A 21,122-nucleotide genomic window follows, 5' to 3' on the forward strand; every position below is an offset into this window, starting at 1 on the left:
ACTGGCCCATGAGCCAAATCTGGCCCATACCTTTTTCAGTAAGTAAATTTTTATTGTCTAGGCATTATTGGTAGTGGTTTGTGAGGGACAATAGCAGAACCAAATTTAAAACTTTGCTACTTATTAGCTGAGGGATTTTTTGATAAGTCACTTAACTTCTCTGAGCCTCGGTCTTGTTACTTGTGAAATTCCTACACATCACAGGGTCCATGGAAGGATCACACAAAGGCATAAAATATTTGTTATTGTGTATCCCATTTTCCAGTAGAGGAAACTGAGGGACAGAGAGGTTGGGTGTTTTTGTTAAGGTCACGTAGGTAGGAAAAGGTAGATGCACAACTTAATTTCTGCTCTGGCTCTAAAATCTGGACCTTATTACTGCTATTATATTGCCTCTCAATATTAAAGGCCTATAGAATTCATACATAAAATCACAATAGAATTTACCCTTTCCAACAATACTTATTATTTTTTTAAAATTGTGACTTGTGGGTTGTTTATTGGCGGATCCTACAGATCTTTTGTCCTGTCTGGGTTCTGCAAGAGCCTTATTTGAATTCATTATGTTAATATATTCCCACCTGATGCTTTGATGGTTATCCTTTGAAGTCAAGTCCATTTTTATTATTAAAATAATAACATTCATGGTTTTAAGAGTATAAGTCTAAGCAAAGCTTTTGCCAGTTACCTATATAACAATATTCAGGTAATTTTAATGAGAGAATAGTGCTTTTAAATACTAAACTGTAGATAAGTGATTTGTTACTATTGCATTGTTTTAAGAATCAACCCCCAAACAGTGATATTTTCCATATAATTCTCATAGAGTCCCTTGATCCTACCCTGAGCAGGGCTGAGTTAGAGGGGGGAAGAAAGCAACGATCACCACCAGTATGTATATTCCAGGCTATCTGTGAAGAGTTCTAAAGGAAAATGTACCATCTCCCCAAACCCCTTAAGCTGTATCCCCAGATACTCCTCGGGCAGAGGAATAGTCTGGTAATATCTTGCTGTGAAACAAGTTAGTATATTTAAAGAATTCTGTGTCAATAAAAAGAAAAGGTCAGTACTCATTCGATTTTACATATTATTTTGAGCATCTAGAAAAGTATTTCTCATTGATGACAGTACCGCTTCTTTGACAAGGAAACAATGCATTTGCCGTCTGATGTGTGCTACTCAAAGTGCAGTGTAGACTTGAATCCGCGTTATGACACCTGCCCCAAAGTTGGAGGCCTGGGGAAAGGATTTTACTGAACTGTCCATTTCTCCATGCATAGCTGCTTTAAAAAGTTAGATATTAATTTTAGGGGCGCCTGGGTGGCTCAGTTGGGTAAACATCCGACTCTTGATTTCGGCTCAGGTTATGATCTCAAGGTCATGGGATCGGACACCACTTTGGGCTCTGTGCTGGGTGTGGAGCCTGCTGAAGATTCTCTCTCTCCCTCTCCCTCTCTTCCTCCCCCCACCCTCTAAAGAAAATAAAAGTCAGATATTAATTTTAATGAAATGGTTTGATCTCCAGAAGAGAAACTGTGGCTTTTGCTTCTGACAGAATAACAACAAAAGCTACTTTAGATTGTTTGGAAACTTCACAGCCACTATGGCTGCACACTTCTGAGGTGACAGGGTAGGATTCTAACTCAGATCTTCTTGGTTCCAGACATTACCCAATATTTCCTGGGTCTAGTTCTGACCAAATTACATGGTATGTCAGCACAGAGCAGGTGATTCCTGCGCTGGTGGTGTAGTGGTTGGCACAGCTGCCTTCCGATGCAGGTAATTTCTGAAGAAGATCCTCGGCCTTTTCTCCTCCCCCTGCAGTGGCTTAGAAGGTCCTATATTCCAGGCTGCTATTGGCCTGGGTCCTTGGGTGACTGTGTGAAGCAGAGCCCCTTCTACCGACCTCTGTTTGACATGTAATGTGATAAAAGACAAGCTCCTGAGATCTGGGAATTGTTTGTTGCCACTGTATAGATGTCTTATTTAAATACTGTTGTCTTTGGCTATTCTCCAAGTGCGTTGTCTTTTCCTCATTGGTTTATAGAAACTCTTTGTTTGTTAAGGATATTGACATGGTGTCTGTTAATGTATGCTGCAAATGTTTTCCTCCCTATGGTTTTGCTTCCTTTTTTTTTTTTTTTGCCAAACAGAAATATTTTTGCTTATGTGGTATTTTTCTGAACAGAAATTTAAAGTTTTATAGGGCTAAATGTGTCAGATATTTTCTTCTATGGCTTCTACTTTATCTGTCAGAAATAGAGGATGTTCCTTTGCTAAGATAAAAATTTTCTCATAGTCATTTACTAAATAGGCTATCATTGTGCCCTGCTCCTGGCAGGGAATTAGAATTAGAATTAGAATTAGAATTATTTATCAATAATAAATCTGTATATATATAAAGATTTCATTTTTTAAAATATTTTTTATTTATTCATTTGACAGAGCGAGAGAGAGAGAGAGAGACAGAATGTGCCCAAGCAGGGGGAGTGGCAGGCAGGAGGAGAGGGAGAAGCAGGCTCCCCACTGAGCAAGGAGCCAGACATGGGGCTTGATCCCAGGACCCTGGGATTGTGATCTGAGCTGAAGGCAGACACTTAACCCACTGAGCCATATTTTATATGTACATATAAAATATGTATCTGTGTCTGTACTCTTGATATTGTTCTATTTTTATGCCCATTCCATACTAATTTCTTACCACTTTTTAATATATGTTCTGATATATGATGGACCCAGTTCCTCTTCATTTATTGCAAATATTATTGGCATGCACATGCATTCATTCTTTCAGATAAAGTTTCCTATCTGTCAGGTTTCAGAAAAGGCAATGTGCTGGGATTCTAAATGAGATACTAAATGTATATATTAATACGGGGAGCACTGAAATCTTTATATTGCTGAGTTTCCATCAAGGAAAATGATGTGTATCTTCATTTATTCAGATCTCATGAAATAGTTTTCCTTATTAAATCTATTTCTAGGTACGTTATACTTTCTGTTGCTATCGTGAACATGTTGTCTTTTGGTAACACAAAAGAGATGAACTTCATAGAACTGTCTCAAAATAGAATTTAAACTCAAACCTGCACAATAATTTCCTAGAAGCCAGCTGAGAGAGACATTATACACAAATGTTTCTTAGATGAGAAAAGGGGAGGAGGATGGCCCTTGGCCTGTACCAGGCTGAAAAATATATTGTCTACCCGGACCACAGCACAGTGGCTCCGAAGGGAACTTTTGCTTCATTCCATCTTGCCGTTAGGCCATTGCCTACAAAAACCCTTTTCAGGACTTACTAGGAGGTTGTTTTTCAACGATGTTATTTTCTATATTACATTTGTCATCTGTATGAAGCTCCCAAAGAGGAATTCCCCTGGTCTTTGTTCCTCCTGAGAAACTGCTTTGTGCTTTTAGCCAGCGGACCCTATTATAAATCATGTAACTGATAGCATTTCCCACTGCCTTGTCTGCTAGAGAGCTTAGCGTCAAATTTTCACCCACTGCTAACAAATGCATGGGATTTTCATGGATGCATTTGAATTCTAAGCTTATTCCTGGCCTTGTTGAACTTGCTTTCCAACACTTACGCCTGTTTTTCATTTATTTTTATCTTGTTACATCTTACATATCTTTGTAATCCACTTTAAATGTGTTCTGGATCAAAACAGACTTGAAAATGCTTAGACGGGTTTGCATCCTATAATCCATGCCCCAGTTCACGAAATTGCATGATAAATATAATTACCACACCATTTGATATAAAGAACTTTATTTTGAAATAAGGAAATACAAATTCTTTGAAGTTATACATCGGTTCATACAGAATCATCTCAGCCTTCATTTCTAAAGCCAAGCTGACTTTTAAAAACCTCCTAGTAAAATGATTACAGTAAACTTTAGACTTAAAGTCAGGCTAGGATATATGTACTTCATGACAGTCATCATATTACTAGTTTTTATTTATCTTTTTAAATGTGTGTTTGTTCCCTGTTTTGCTCTCCATACTCAGAATGCAATTTCTTACAAAGATTTACTCTCTTTCCTTATCTAAAATTTTCCAAAAAAGGATTTTTAGCCTACACAAATGCAAACAACTCATTTCATGGCCCAGCATGAAAATGTGTAAAAGCAAATCAGAATTGTTTTTAACTGGAGGTATATATTTAAGTAAAACACAGACAAGACAAAAGACAAACACAGTTTATGGGAATAGGTTTTAGAAAGATTTTTAGTTCAGTGACGTATATTAAGTGATTTTCTTAATAATACTTTTTTTTATAGTGGGAACAAAAAATTTTTAGAATTTGTAATACTAAAATCGATCTATAGGTATTCAAACTATCAGTACTCTCACTTAGTGAGACGAGACATAGTCTTAGTGACTTAGTCACTTAGTCAGTCTTAGTGACTGAAGACATAAAATACTATTGAATTTATTTAACCTAGTGTTCCTGAAGCTTCTGGACATGACAGGCATGAGGCCATGGTATTGTCCCAGGAACAGCGGTCAGCAGCTGGGTGTTTTACCACATGGTCCCCAAAGGGCAGAGGCTCCTCAGGAAATAGTGGGAGGGATTAATTTTGACAATAATAAACTTTACATGAGGGTCAGTGTGCGTAATAGGATCTAACCAGACTGAACTCTCGCCAAGAGCCTGAAATCAGATCCACCACCAAGTTCAATCCAAGTGTCCTCGTTTCTACACAGAGAGAACATTTCTAATACTTTTATTTAAAGAAATAAAATCAATCGGTGAACTTCATAGGAAGTGTATATAATACATTTCTTGTGTGAACCCCTTTTTGTTCTTTTGGTAGTTTAGAGATATCTGTAAAGATCCGCTTCTTTACTTTTTAACTTCATCAACCCACCTGGATGGAACATGAGGTCAACGATATACACCTCAGGGGGAGGGAGAGCCCCAATCAGTCCCTTATGAGTTTCATTCATCAACTTAATTTCATTCCAAGCTCTGCCATACTCCCCACGAACCAGAGAACAGCCGATGCCAATTTTATCAGCCAGCGCCTGTGGGAGAAAACACAAGAGCAACCAAAAGTGGGGAGGGAGAGGGACAGGGAAAAATCCTTAGCCAGAAAACCCACCTTGTTGAAGGTGAAACGTACAACTCTTGCAAAAAAGGGCTTAGAAAGGAGGCTGAAAAAAAATGTGGAATGTTGTGATAGGAGCGAATACAGTATGATAAGTTCCCTTGTTCCCAGAGATCCTGTAGACTCAAAATCTCTGTGTAGGTCCTGCTGGGAAGTGACATTTTTCAGGCAGTTACACTGCATTGTATCAGCACAAGATTGATAATGTCATTGGAGAAAAGCTATTCCATGGGCTTTCAGCGCTACCGCACCTATCAATCTTTCTATGTTTCTAGGCGGCTCTGTGGGTGTGATATGCAGTGGGATTGAATGGAAGGATCAAATTGGTGGGGACCTTTTCCTTGCTGATTATTCTGTGTGATGGGGACTGTGTCGTGCGCTGTGGGTCGGTCCTTCTTGGGCTGTCTGCTGCCACTTCCTCTGCAGTGGCTTATGTCCCTTGGAAGTGCTCTCTTCAGTTTGCCCTGATTTTGAGGTTATTTTAAAAAGTGTCTTTAAAATAATCTGAAAACTTCTTAGCCACATTGTAGCGTCTTAGCCACTTTCTAGTTATTGTCAATTCGGGCAAATGACAGCCTCCCTGTGCTTCCATTTCTTCATCTGAGAGATGAGAACAACAGAAGAGCCTCCTTCCTAGCAGGGTGTTTGCGGAGATGAAGGAGACGAATGCGTGACAAGTGCTTAGAGTTATGAATGCTGCACAGAGTGGGGACTCAACAAGGGTTCCCAGTAGTAGAAGGCAAGAATTGTGTGGTTTTAATAATCCATGTATATAGTAATGTGATTTATTGATTATTTACAATGTATTGACTACCAGGTAGGCTTTTTTGGGTGGACCAAGACGATTAAGACATGGTTTTCCCTCTTAGAGCCTTCCGTCCTATCTAGTCTGAGCCTGCCTGATAGTCAACTCCAATAAAACAGTATCCAAATGGATGGCGTTCTGTGGTATCGTCATTTATAATAAGAAATACACATTTGGTCTTTGTCCCATTTCTGGCATGGAACTCCTAAATCCTTGGGATCTCCTAAGCGATGAGAACCATAAAAGTGTCTTTATGTTTATGAGGTGACTTCTGGACCGCACTTAAGGATGGGGGTTGTTTGGCAGGGGAACCAATCTTAATTGGAGGGTTACAACATTCAGTCCCATCCACCTCTGGGGAGGGGAGAGGGATTGCAGGTTGAATTAGCCACCTGTGGCAATGATTTCATCAATTCTGCCTATGAAATGAAGCTTCCCTGAAAACCCAAAAGGCAAGGGTTTGGACATCTTCCGGGCTGGTGACCATGTGGAGATGCAGGGAGAGTGGCGCACCTGGAGAGGGGCACCAAGGCTCCAAGCCTTCTCCCCATACCTTTATCCATGCATCTCTTCCATTTGGCTATTCCCGAGTTATACTTTTATGATAAACTGGTGATTTAGTCATCCAAATGTTTCTGAGTCCTGTGAGTCCCTCTAGCAAATTAATCAGCCCTGAGGGGGCTGTGTTCTTGGGAACCTCCAATCTACAGAAGCACAGATGACAACTGGGGCTTGGGGCTGGTTGGCTGAAGTGTGTGTGGCAGGGATGGGACAATGTTGCAGGACCGAGCCCATAACCTGTGGGGTCTGACACTGTCTCTAGGCGGGTAGTGTCGAAATTGAGTTGCATTGAGCTAGCTGATGTCGGAGGACTGGCTGGGTGTATAAAACTGCCCCCCTACCCCCGGGCCTGCCACCCCTCCCCTCATTGGAACTGGTACTTGGATCCACTTACACTCATTGTCTAGTGGGGTAGAGAGTTGAAAACAAACATGTTTTCTGAAATAATATTTATTACTCTCTTAACTCCATGTCAAGGCCCTTTAAATCATCAAAATAATTCTATAAAATAGATAATGATTTCCCATTTTAGATAGCATTTCTCATTTTATGGAGAGTAAAACTGAGGCCAGATCAATTTCCCGAGGAAGGTCACCATAAGTGGCGACCTGATGTGGAAGCCAGGGAATCTGTCCCCGGGAGTCTGAGCTCCTAAGCTCAGGGTGATCCTGCCTCCCACTAAGTGGAATGAATTCCCAGCTGAAAGTCTCCATCTTCTCTGTGAAGTGGGAAACAAGGTCGTCTGCTCCAAGAAAGAGGCAGAGATGAAAGTGTTAGTAGAAGGACGGGCAGGTGTAGGGCAGAGCTGCTGAGGAGAAAAGGGAAAGCTTGTGACCAGGAGCTGGAAAAGAGTGGCCAGGCTACATGACTGTCCATGTGAGTTGGGGATGCTGACTTGGCTGTGGCATTCCCCACTGTCAAGTTCCAAAGCCTGAGCATCACGGTGGAAAGGGCAAGCAATCCGACTGGGCCTGGGGGGACTGGCAAGGTAGTGGGGAGGACAGATAGGGTCAAGAAAGTGAGGGAAGTTAGTGCGTCAGTTATAAGGTCCAAGGATAATTCATCTAGGCTGCCAAGGGGGAAAAGCAAAGCCAAAAAGGAGGCAGCAAACTGGAAGAAAATAGGAGGATGAAGAGTATTCACAGGAGTGAATGATGCAGGAGGGCGGAAGGATACGATTTCATCATTGGTATTGGAGGTCAGAATGTCAGGGGTGGGCAAGACCCGGCTATTGAATTGTGTGACTCCACGCAGGTGTGAGGGTAATAGGTTCACTCTGGCATGATGAGATGGACTGAATATTCGTGCCCTTCTCCACCCCAAACACATATGCTGAAACCTTGATTCCCCAGTTGGGTGGTATTGGGAGATGGATCCTTTAGGAAGTCAGGTTCAGAGGAGGTCATGAACATGGAGCCCCCACTGCAGGATTAATGCTCTTGTAAGAGGAGGAAGAGATCAGAGCCTCCTGTCTGTCTGGGATGTGAGGACACAGGCAGAAAGTGGCCATTGCCAACCAGGAAGAGGGTCCTCACCCGATGCTGACTCCGCTGGCAGCCTAATCTTCGACTTCCCAGCCTCAGCAATTGTGAGAAAAAAGTGTTTACTGATTAAACCCCCCAGAGTATGGGATTTTGTGAGGGTAGCACGAGCACAGTAATACAGTGCCTGTGAGACACTAGGGTGCAGCCCACTGTGCGCAGACATACAGATCAGGAATCAGGAGAGGTTTGTGGGACAGAGGAAAGAATCTGGGTGCCTTTGGCAGTTCATATTTAAGGCCATGTGACCGGAGGACCGCACTGTAGGAAATACATAAAGTGAGAAAAGAGAAGGTCTGGGGTGGAACCGTGAGGGACCCCCACATTGAAGAGGGGTCGAGGAAAAGAGGTCACCAAAGGTGACTGAGATGAGGGGGAAAGAGAGTTCAAAAGACTAAAGAGAGTGGTGTCAAGGGACAAGAAGAACCAGTGACAAATTCTTTGACATATCAAGTAAGACAGATGATAGATTCCTGGGGTCCGTTCTGAGAGGAAACCAAGGCCAGGCTTCGGTGGGCTGAGGAGAAAAACTAAGGAAGCAGAGGAAGGACAAGGTGCTGAGATGACTCTGAATTTTGACCCAGAATGAGAATTATCTACAGATAGAAGCAATGTGGTAGGTTTGATTCAGATAGGCATGGGTTCAGGCTCCAGCTGGGCTTCTGGTTGACCTTGGGTAAGTTCCCTCTTTGAGTTCAGTTTTCTTGTCTTTCAAATAAGGGTAGTAATTTCAACCTTTGGCATTTCTGAGACTTTCACAATTGCATTTATCAAGTGCTTGACGCGTAGTTCAAAATGATGGTGGTCATGGTAATAGGAGCTTTGGGAGTAGTTGTAGCTATGATGAGAAAAGATTTCTATTTCCTCTTTAAGTAGTATAGACTTAACTTTAGATTTTCAAGGAAAAACAGCTAATAGAGAGAAAGATTGAAGATAGGAGAAAATTCGATAAAGCAAGAAATCCAAGAAAATAGGGAAGGCTGGCATTTGGATTAGAGATCAAATTAGCTTAGAACTGGAAACAAGATACACATGGATGTAAAGAGGTTTGTAGGTATTTGGGAGGAGGTAGGAATCTTTACATTTAGTCTATAGTTCAAAAACCATTTTTGCAGCTCCTATTATAGTCCAGATACTTGAGACAATGGAGGAAAAAACCACCTACTTCTTTCTTGAATCTGATCCTTTTTGAGTGTCCTCATCTCAGTGACTAATGCCGTCATTACCAGTTGCCCCACCCAGGACCTGAATCACTTTGTTCTTCTCATGCAATCCCTCATACCACTAGGCAGACACCAACTGTTTTCAGTTGTATCTCTTAAATCTCCCTGTACACTCACACCTTCTTTCACGCCCTCACAGCTATGGCTGTAGTAAAGGTCATCTGTAGTTCTTGCTCCAGTGATCTTCCAGTTGGTCTTTCTGTCTCCAGTCCTGCCCCTGCCTAATCGATTCCCCATTCTGTTGTCTGAATGGTGTTTCAAAATCATGTTACTGCTTTCCCCTTAACCACATTCAGTGGCTCTCACAGATTTTAGGGTCAAGTGCAAACTCCCACGGTGCTCTGTGATCTGCCCGTTAGCCTCACCCAACCCCTCCTCTTTCCTGCATCCAGACAAACTACTCTGCATTCCTCCAATGGACCAGGGACTCTCATTCCTGTTACTTTGTATAAAATGTTTGCTTTGTTTAGAATGCTCTTGTCTTCCTTCTTTACCTGCTGAATTTCTATGTAGCCTCTAATATTCAGGCTGCATATCACTTCCTCCCCTGAAACCTTCCCTGACATCTCCTTAGAACCCACAAGTCTCCTTAGGTAGCTGGTGTAAGGGCTACCAATTTCATATCTCTATATTCCCAGATCTTAGAAGAGCCCTTGGCCTATAGTAGATGTATGATAACCGTTGAATGAATATGCTTCTGATAGTCTAGCAAATATACACATACATATATATCTCAAGTAGAAGTAACTCTAAACGATAGGGTTAATATTAGCCAGTTAAATGTTAGCCACTGGCTCACACCATCATGATAAAGACCAACAGTTTTACCTACTGGCAAATGAAGCAAAACATCTTAAGTACCTTGAAAAGCAAAGCTCGATGGTAGAAGATTCCTTGTTTGATCAGTCCAATTGGTACAACATTGGATTTAAGTTGAAATTTTAGTTCACTTATATGAAGTTCCCAGCTGAAATCATGTAGTTTCTCTTTTGAAACTTTACCACCCATTTTTTCTGCCACATACCTGTTTCAATTACATTGAGATCAAATTAATCAAGTTTAATATCTCACTTTGGATGCTTTGAGTATAACTGTATGTGCAAAAACTATATTTCCTCTGACTTTTATTATTGGCTTTATTTTTTAAACTTACTATAAGTGTGTTAACATTATGCCTATTGTCTTCAAACTACCATGTGTAAACTGAAATTCTATTTCATTCAACACAAAGGAAGAAATAAATGCTAATTTCAATATTTACAACAAGATATAAATCAATATCATACTAAATTTGTATCAGAGCAGTCTTAAAGTTCTATCTTGCTCTTGAAGAATATTTTCAAACGTTTCAATCTGAAATCCAAGGCATTATACTAACATATGGTCCTTCTTTTAAGGAATTTGAACACAGGGATAATAAAAACACACTGGAAATTTTCCCATTGGATTCCCAAATATTTTCAAGTCCTATAAGTGTTTTCCTTTTAAATTGTCTTTTTTTTTTTTTTTTTAGAGGCATTTATGTAACACTGAAATGAGAGGAGAGAGGAAGGGGGCAGAAGGAAAACTAATTAAGTTGGGTGGTGTGCTTTGCCTGGGGGTTTCCTCCTTATTGGAAGCTCTCCTACAGAAGTTAGTACACACACCTCCAAAAATCCTCTGTTGAAGGCTCCTACATCTTGGAGTAGAGGCAGAATTGCAAATTTTAAGAAAGAATTTCCTCTTGCTGTCCATAGGATCAAGCAAAGAAGAACAATGGCGAAAACCAGAAAGGGGCGGGGAGAGAGCTGCCGCGTGGACTCCGCCAGATGTCCTATAATTAATGTCGGGAACCAAAGGCACAGGGACAAAACTCTGGATCTCGCCGCATAAAGGGCTCAGGTTAAAAAAACAAAAACAAAAACAAAAAAACCCCAATTATTTGGGAATGATGAAAAGTGTTCCTGATAGGAACAGAGCATGGGACATCTGGCAAATGCTGAAATGAGCTCAGAGTTCTGCGCACGTCATCACTTCTCAAGGACATCAGGAAAACTTCTGTCGCCAAAAATGTTCTCTTCCAGTTCTGGCTGCCGAGAAGTCAATGATCTGGCGGCTGTGTTTCTTGCAGTTATCACACCCCGGTTTGATGAGTGCAAGGCACGTCTACTTGGAGTAGATCCAGGCTCTCGTGGAGACTACAGCTGCTGTAGGATCCAGTAGCTCACTTACGGGTTGTTGGTGCCAGCTACGGAGGCCACCCTCCGCTTCCTGTGATTCCTAATCCCTTACAGCTACCAAGTCCAGTTCTCAGATTTCTCTTAGTGGACTCACATTAAATGCTCTAATGAGGAAGGCAACGTCACCTGGCGTCCGCAGAGCGTGGAGCCTGCCCGAACAGCCACCCCTTAGAGAGCGCACACCCTCACTTGAGAGCAATGCGAAATGCGAAATACCAGACATCTATCTGATCAAAAAATCAGTGATAGCTATTTGTATCAGAAAAGAATTTGTGGGGCTGGGGTAACCTGGTGATGGGCATTAAGGAGGGCATGTGATGCAATGAGCACTGGGTGTCATAGAAGACCGATGAATCACTGAACTCTACCTCTGAAACGAATAATACACCACATGTTAATCCACTGAACTTCAATTTAAAAAAATCAAAAAAAGAAAATAATTTGTGAGTTTGCAAAGAATTCACAACAGGATTCCTTTAAATCATGAGCACCCCATGTACCTAAGGAGTAATTTAATTTTTTCTTTCTTTTTTTTTTTTATTTTTGGAGTAATTTAATTTTCAAACTTTGATTCATTCCTAACTTCTTCAGGATCACATTGAACGATGCCTTTAATGGTTTAGCTGGAGAAAATGACAGAAGCATTTTTCTTTAAGCAATTTCCAGCTCCTAGCTCTGATTCTTGGCGGAAATGGGACCTAAAATAGAAATTGGGCATTTTTTCAATTTATTGTGTTTCTGCTTCAGGGTCAGGAGTAGGGGGCAGTAATTATGGTGTCGTTAGCTGAAAATGGGCTAAGAAATGCAAACCACTAAAATCAAAAACTTTACTTCAGAAACTTAAAATGCCTATGTAGATAGACACAACTTACTTGGCGAGAGCCTCAATCTGCTCCTTGATATTCGTTATGGGGAATATTGACTTGGTCACTTCATATACATAAACACAGAAGTCCAGGTCGGAGGGAGGGTACCATTCTTTATCGGGGCTCCCTTCTCCGATCAGTTTGGGGACTGCTGCAACCTCTTCTTCCTCCTTCACTTTTTCCTCTTCTTTTTTCCCTCGGCCTTTCCTTTGAGAGGAAATGGCAGCAATCAGAGTCATGAAATGAACAGGCAGTAACTGCGCTCCGAGTTCATCTGAAGAGCGCCCCAGAAATATAGTTTATACCTTAACGACCGTATCATATGCAGCTTTCAAATTTTTGATGACAATGATAGCATTTTATAGTCTCTATATTACGTAAGAGAAATTAGCTTTCAAGATAATATGACATGACTGATACGTATTATGAAAATCGTACACTGGTCTTGCCTACGATTGCCTAGCTGGATGTCTGGTGCGTAGTAGGTACGTAATAAACATTTATTGAATTGGGAAAAAAATAGGTTGCCTCCTCAGGGAGTCTAAGCCGGTCTTACATCCTTTCTTGCTTCGGTTGAGACCTTCTGCAGGAAGAGTCTGAATCACTGTGTTTTAAAAAAAGAATGATCCAAAACATGGAAAAAAAGCAAAACAAAACAAGGCTGGCATCCATGTCACGCAGGAGTGAAGACTTACTTAAGTTTATCTTTTTTTTTTTTTTTTAAAGATTTTATTTATTTGACAGAGAGAGACAGCACAAGCAGGCAGAGTGGCAGGCAGAGGGAGAGAGAGTAGTAGGCTCCGCGCTGAGTAAGGAGCCCGATGCGAGACTTGATCCCAGGGCCCTGAAATCATGACCTGAGCCAAAGGCAGTGCCTTGACCGACTGAGCCACCCAGGCATCCCTTACCTAAAGTTTATCTAGTGAAATGCACTTAATTCTGTACTTAGGAAAACTGGAATGTACTTAGTTGTAAAGATACTGTTTAATTAAAACATTCTGTGAATTAATTGCTTCAAACTTAGAGAATTTGCTAGCTAACATGTGTTTGTTTAGTAGAGATGCAAACTATTTCTGTGGATTGAGAAGATCTTGCCAGAGGCTATAGTTTATTGTCCTGTAGGATACTAACTAGTTGTTGTTGTTTTTTATGTAACTCAGTGATCTTTTCCTAACATTCCTTAATTAAACTGGATATAAATACCTAGATCCTCAAATGTCCTTTGGACCAAATGTCCTTTGGACTAATACTAACATCTTACTGGTTCCCTCATTAACTTATGAGTTGGGCAAAAGTAATGACATGTGTTCTCATTCCAGGTAACATGGAGTAGGCACATTTAATCCTGTTCCTCCTACTGAATACAGTCCATCAAACCCAGACGGGATTCGACCACTACTTGAAGACTCTGAAAAGCAAATGGTAGCAGGAAGAGCTGAGAAAATCTTTTGAATTATTACTGAACAGATGGTGAGTTTATTTTTTTCTCCAGTATTTTCCAAACCAGACACAGCTCAAAATCTGGAAGTAGTCATTAGCACAGACAGAGCTCAAGGAGGAGCCCTCTTGAGAAACAGAAAAGACACAGGGTGGAGAAAAGCTGTGTTTTGTTGTGTTCTTTTTTTTTCCCCTCCATTCTTTTGTGCCCCAGCCCCTAAGGAATCCTGTGACAGTGGTGGCAGTGGTGACATGGTGACATCAGCATTTCATAAGAACCTAAAATTACTTTATACTTGCTCAGTCCTCATGTTGCTTGGCTGGAGATATAGGGCCAGTCATGGTAAGAGTACAGCAGGGCAGGATAAATGAAGTTTTCTGGCTTGAGGACCAAAAAGAAACCTCCAAGGAACCAACAAAGACAAGGGAGATCACGAAGAGGGAAAAACTCAGGAAAAAAAAAAAATCAAGTTATTTATGAATTCTTAGGCTTACCGCCCCCGCCCCCCAAGCTGTGTATACATGGTTCTGACCCTAAACAGTACATCACAGATTTTGAGGATGGAACAATGGGACTGACCACCACCCAAATCCTAAGCTGGACACACAGTCAGGACTGCTCCAAATAGCACTGCCAAGCTTTTGGAAACCAGACTGACCGTGGAAATGACAACCCACGAAACACTGGCTGAAACTTGCTTAAGATTGGAAGCAGCTGGGTCTGAGTGCCTGACTGTCTCAGTTGGAAGAGTGTGTGACTCTTGATCTTGGGGTCGTGAGTTTGAGCCCCCACGCTGGGTGTAGAGATTACTTAAATAAAATACAACTTAAAAAAAGAAGAAGAAGAAGAAGAAATCAACTGGGTCAACTACTGGCTAAAACAGACACACAAAAAAGACATTTTTCTTTGAAGGCATATAAAAATAAAACTCATTCACTAATATCTTGATTACTGTATTTTTATCACAAATCATTAAATCAGAGACATTCAACTTTATTCTTCTTTTTCAAAATTATTTTACATACCTTCCCATAAAGTTTTTAGAATTAGCATGTCTGTATCTACAGAAAATCCTACTGGAATTTTGATGGAATTATACCAAATTTATAGATCAATTTGGGAGAAATCCGACATTTTTACTATGTTGAATTTTCCAACACATGAACATGGTATATCTCTTCACTCATTCAGTGACTCTTTGATTTCCTTTGTATTTGATGGTTCTCAATGTATAAGTTTTGTTTCACTTTCATTTTTGTTTCATATTTCATTTTGAAATCTATTAAAAATGATAGTCAGCAAATTTTGGGGTTTCAATTTTTTATTGTCAGTATATAGAAATATGATTTCTGTGTATTGACCTGATATCCTGATCTATTGCTAAACTCACCTATTAGTCCTATGAGGTTTTTTAAAAAGTAGATTCTTGGGGCGCCTGGGGGGCTCAGTGGGTTAAAGCCTCTGCCTTCAGCTCGCCTCATGGTCCCAGGGTCCTGGGATTGAGCCCCGCATTGGGCTCTTTGCTCAGCCGGGAGCCTGCTTCCTCCTCTCTCTCTCTGCCTGCCTCTCCGTCTATTTGTGATATCTCTCTCTGTCAAATAAATAAGTAAAATCTTTAACAACAACAACAACAAAAAAGTAGATTCTTTAAGGATTTTCTTTTCTTTTTAAAAGATTTTATTTATTTATTTGACAAAGATCACAAGTAGGCAGAGGGGCAGGCAGAGAGAGAGGAGGAAGCAGGCTCCCCACAGAGCAGAGAGCCCAATGCAGGGCTCAATCCCAGCACCCGGGGATCATGACTTGAGCCAAAGGCAGAGGCTCAACCCACTGAGCCACCCAGGCACCCCTCTTTAAGGATTTTCTATTTAGACTATCTTGTTGTCTGCAAATAGGAACTATTTTCCCCCCCCCTCACTTTCCAATCTTCATACTTCTAAAAACTGCCTTATTGCAATGTGTAGGCCTTCCAATACAATGTTGAATAGGAGTGATAAGAATAGTTATCCTTGTTTTGTTCATGATCTTGTCAGAAAAGCATCCAGTCTTTCACCATTAAGTAAGATATAATCAGTATTTTTCTTCACCCCTCCGTGGATGCCTTTCATCAGATAGAGAAAGTTCCCTTATATTCCTATTTTGCTGACAGTTGTATTTTTTATCATAAATAATGTTGAATTTTGTCAAATAATTTTTCTGCATCAATTAATATGATCATGTAGGTTTTTTTCTTTATACTGTCAATATGGTAGATTACATTGATTTTCAAATGCTGAACCAGCCTTACATTCTTGGGATAAACTCCTCTTGGATGAATTATTCTTTTTATGTATTGCTGGATTTGATTTGCTAATATTTCATGGAGGACTTTTACATCTGTATTCATGATGGTTACTCAGCAGTAATTTTCTTTTTCTTTTTTAAAGATTTTATTTATTTATTTATTTGTCAGAGAGAGCGAGCGAGCGAGCGCACAAGCAGGCAGAGGCAGAGAGAGAAGCAGGCTCTCCGCTGAGCAAGGAGTCTGATGGGGGACTTGATCCCAGGACCCCGGGATCATGACTCGAGCCAAAGGCAGTGGCTTAACCCACTGAGCAACCCAGGCATCCCCATAATTTTTTGTATAACCACCTTTTCTGATATTGGCATTAGGATAATACATTGGGAAACATTTTCCCTTATTTCTTGGAAAAGACTATTTAGAGTCGTTATTAGTTCTTGAAATATTTAGCAGAATTTACAAATTAAACATCAAGGTCAGTAGATTCTTTTTAGGAATGGTTTTATGAATTCAGTTTCTTTCATAGTTCTGGATTATTTAGTCATCCATTTCATTCTTGGTGAGTTTTAGTAGTTTGCAGTTTTTGATGAATTTGCTCATTTCCTCTAAGTGGCTGAATTAAAGTGCTCATAGCATTATCCTTCAATGTGTGTAGGGTTTGTGATGTTAATTCCTTCTTTCATTTCTTAATATTGATAATTTACATATTTTCTTTTTTATGTTTTGTCAGTCTTGCTAAAAGTTTTTCAATGTTATTGATGTTTTTAAAGAATAAGCTTTTGATTTCATTTGCTTTCTCTGCAGTTTTTCTGTTTTCAATTCCATTGATTTCTGGCCCTTTTTATTTTCTTCCTTCTCCTTGTATTGGGTTTTCTTTGTTTTTTTTCTAGTTTGAGGTAAGAGCTTAGCTTACTGACTCAAGACCTTCCTTTCATTTTAATACATTTAGTAAAATAAATTTCCCTCTAAGCACTGCTTTGCTTTTATCCCACAAATTTTGATATGCTATATCTTCACCTTCATTCAGTTCTTTGTAGTTTTAAACTTCCTTTGAGACTGTTGTCCCATAGTTTATTTAAAAACGTGTCATCAATTTCTGCCCATCTAGAGATTTTCTTGTTGTCTTACTGTTGTTAATTTCTAGTTTGTTTCTATAATGGTCAGAGATCATACCCTCTATGATTTCAATTATTTCAAAGTTGCTTAGCTTTGTTTTATGACCCTGGGTATTTGTAAATGTTCCACATGAAGTTGAAAAAATACGTCTTCTGTTGTTAGTGGTGGAGTGTTCTATAATATATTGATTAGATCCTATTTATTGCTGGTGTTGTTCAAATCTTTTATATCTTTGCTGATTTCAGGTCAAGTAGTTCTGTCAGTTGCTCAGAGGAGAGTGTTGAAATCCTCAGCCATAATTTTGGACTTGTCTATTTCTACTTTCTGCTCTATCAGTTTTTGCTTCATGTATTTGAGGATCTGCTGTTTGGTGCTAACATTATTTGACCATTATGTCTTCCTCACAGATTAACCCATTTTGTCATATGTAATGTTCCTCTTTGTCTCTAGAAATTTTCTTTGTTCTGAAGTCTACTTTATTACATATTAAAAGGCCACTCCTGCTTTTTAAAAAATTAATGTTTACATGGTATCTTTTTCCATCTTCTCACTTTCAACCTACCTATACCAATGAATTTGAAGTGAGTGTCTTTAAACAGCATATAGTTCCACATAACTTTTTTTTAAAAGATTTTATTAAGTAGTCTTTACACCCAAATGGGGCCCAAACTTACAACCCTGAGATCAAGAGTCACACTCTCTACCAACTGAGGCAGCCAGGTGCCCCTCCATCATAACTTTTTAATCCACTCTGCCAATCTCTGCCTTTTGATTGGTTCTTACTCCTCTGTTTTTAACTTTTTTGACTTTTTGTTGGTTACCTGAATATTTTTTAGTTTTCCACTCTGATTTATTTGCACCATTTTTGACTGTATCTCTTTGTATTGATTTGTAGTGGTTACTGTAAGATTTTAGTACACATATGTGGTTTATCACAGTCTGCTGGTATCCACATTTTACCACTTTGAGGGAAGCGTGGGAACCTCACATCCATGGAGGTCTCTTTACCTTTCTTCATTTTTGTTTCAATCATCAAATATGGTTTATAAAACTCACGAGGAAATAGACAGGCTATTGTGTATACCCATAATCCAATTCTTTTTGCTATTCCTTCTTTCTTCCTTGATGCTTCCAGTTTCTTTCAACATTTTCTTCTTGTTTGAAGAACTTCTAGTAACTAGTCAGTATGTAAAGGTAGAACTATCGGGAATAAATTCTTTGTTTTCCTTTGCTTGGAAATGTCTTTACTTCCCCCTCTTCGTTGCTAAAGGATAGTTTCCGCAGAGACAGAAGACATGGTTGATTTCTTCAGCAGTTGAGAAGTGTTATGCCATTTCCTTTTAGCCTGAGAGAAATGTACTGTCATTCAAGCTGGAGTTTCCCTATAGGAAACTGAAGCATGTTTTATGAATTTTGGATTCCATGACTCAAGTGGACTTCCTTGGGTGGAGCTATCTCCCACAAGAAAATTGCATCCTATGCTATGCTAACAGAAAGGGAGGGAGGACAAGGAAACCTCTGTGTGATTTCTATAGCCTTTGCTTAAGTGTGTCTTTTTCCTGCAGCTCCTATATTATATCTTTTGCTATAATAAATCTCAGCCATAACTATATATAAATATAAATATAAATATAAATATAAATATAATATAACCCCAGCTAGCCAAGAAAATGGGGCTAGGTCAGGTGAATTTCCTAAATTATGTCCTTGCAACTATTGAGCATTCTGTTCCACAAGCAGTACATTGGCAGGAATTATCTTTAAGTATTTCCTGAAGCACAAGGTGAAGGGAGGGGGGATCAGCTAAAGGCCATGTGAATTTTCTCTTTATTTTGATGTAAAAATACAAAAATAATTTTATGAAATGCTTTTGGAGAATTACACAAAACTCTGTGATCATAACAAATACTAAAAGTTTTATATTTTCTTTTTTAAATTTATTATTTATTGGAGAGAGACAGAGGGAGAAGCAGGACCCTGCTGAGCAGGGCCTGATCTTAGGACCCCAGGACCATGACCTGAGCCAAAGGCAGATGCTTAACTGACCGAGCCTCCCAGGTGCCCCAAGTTTTATATTTTCTAATTCAATATTCTATTGACTGTAGCTGAGTAAAGGGCTGAGCCTAATCATGTATGAAATGCACTCACCACATATTATGGTAAAATCTTTAAGCAAAAATTAGTATTTTTCCAGCTCTACAATCTAAACAACTTCCTTTGTTTTTTTGTAAATGGAACATCTTCACACCCATAGGAAGACTTTAGAAAAAAGCAAACGACCACTGGAAGGTCAATCAGAATGGTGGGAAGCATATTTAGGTTTATCTGTTCAGGGTAAACCCAGTTACAGGGTAGCTTTGTAATATTGGACAATTTGACTCAGAGCCACCTATAAAACAAAGCAGGTTGTATTTCTCACTGAGTGTGCCTCCAGGAGAAAGGAAGAATCATTTGGCTTGTAGAAGATGTCAGCCAGCACACAGGGCTAAGAACATCATGGAGGGCAAGCTTATTGAGCGATTAAAAAGGGATAATTTAATGGAGCTCTTGAATTGTAGTTTCCCACAGCTCTATATGGAAGTATTTCATTTGGACTTCTTTCCCATGAAGTCTGCCCAGTTGTGTTAATAAGGGCTTTAATACTTAAAGGAATTTCATTTCTAAATAAATATGGAAACAAGTGCTCAGAAATAACAAAATTAACTCTCGTAAAATTAATCCTCAGAAAGAACATCAATTTGTGATTAAAGATAGCAGGACTTTTAACTTTCTTACAGAGGCTTGAGCCAAACTACCTCAGAAAACAGAGATTTACTGTGGGGATCCAGAACAACAAGGATCGTTTCTGTGTTCATAGGTGGATGAGAAGGCAGGCAGCTAAGTCGAGAGAGAGATTTGTCTGGCTCCAAATTGTGCATTGACATTTTCAAAGTTTAATCACTCACTCCTTTTTGACATCATCAACTATTTGAACAAATAAATTAGAAGGCAAGGCTGCTGGGAGAACTGTAAGTCATGAATCTGGCCCACATGGGGTTTCAATTTAGGCAGGAAGATTTTCGTATATGAAAAATAACTATCATGCCTGGTAGTGTTCGATAAATTCCACATGAGTGACAAAAATACGAAACTCAAGATGTTCTAGAAATCTATCCCAACTGGGCGTCCTATTCTACCTACTCTGTTCCAAAGAGAGTATTGTACAAAGTGGACACACAATGTATTCTGGGCTTAGAAGGATGCATGTGTGCGTGCGTGTGTGTGTGTGTGTGTGTGTGTAGTTTATTTTGTTATTTGTCAATGTCCCAGTAGGGTGTAAGCTCTTTGAAAACAGAGGTTTTTGTTCACTGCTGTATCTCTAACACTAGAACAACTCCTAGCACCTAGTACAGTAAATATTTGCTGAATGAATGAATAATATCAAGAAAAGAAGGTGAGAAGGTATTTAAATGTGATTAAGATGTTAAGGGTGATTAAGAGACAGTATCTATTTCTGAAAGACTTTTGTAGTCAGTCCAGATTTGGGGGGGAAGGGAAAAATGGCTAAGCTAAGGTTAAAAAGAAGGGCTTGAGGGAAATTATTTTAAAAATAAAAATGTTTTAGGAAGTCATGATGATGAAGATCAAGATAGAACAGCAGAAATGTTTAAGTACATGTGGTAAATTTCTAGAAGACTCCAGAGATAAACAGAACGGAAGGAAACAAAATAGAGACAGGAAAGCAATAAACTTTTAAGTGTGTATAATAAACTCACACACAGTCAACTTAAATACTTATGAAAATTGGTCTGAGTACAAAAATACAGCACAGATAGAACTTATAATACATTTACAAATAGGTATAGTAAATATTTATTGTAAGGAGAATGGTCTTCATAAAGAAAAGCTTCAGAGGGCATATTAGATTTGTTGGCTCTGGTGAAGCCTAGGAAAGTATCAAGGATAAAGAGGAACTAA

General features: G+C 39.5%; 1 protein-coding gene across 1 annotated transcript in view; it reads right to left on the reverse strand.

Moving 5' to 3' along the window:
* Positions 1-3,957: 3,957 nt before the first annotated feature.
* Positions 3,958-21,122, reverse strand: part of LOC111155576 (armadillo repeat containing 3) — an 88,443-nt gene continuing 71,278 nt past the window's right edge. The window contains exons 16-18 of the mRNA XM_022515824.1: positions 12,337-12,537; positions 10,107-10,269; positions 3,958-5,032 (exon numbers count right to left, since the gene is read on the reverse strand). Coding sequence (XP_022371532.1) covers positions 4,823-5,032; positions 10,107-10,269; positions 12,337-12,537 — 574 coding nt within the window. The 3' untranslated portion in view covers positions 3,958-4,822. The remainder of the gene's footprint in view (positions 5,033-10,106; positions 10,270-12,336; positions 12,538-21,122) is intronic.

Source organism: Enhydra lutris, unplaced genomic scaffold, assembly GCF_002288905.1.
Source record: "Enhydra lutris kenyoni isolate GAN:26980312 unplaced genomic scaffold, ASM228890v2 scaffoldscaffold42, whole genome shotgun sequence".
Lineage (NCBI taxonomy): Eukaryota > Metazoa > Chordata > Mammalia > Carnivora > Mustelidae > Enhydra > Enhydra lutris.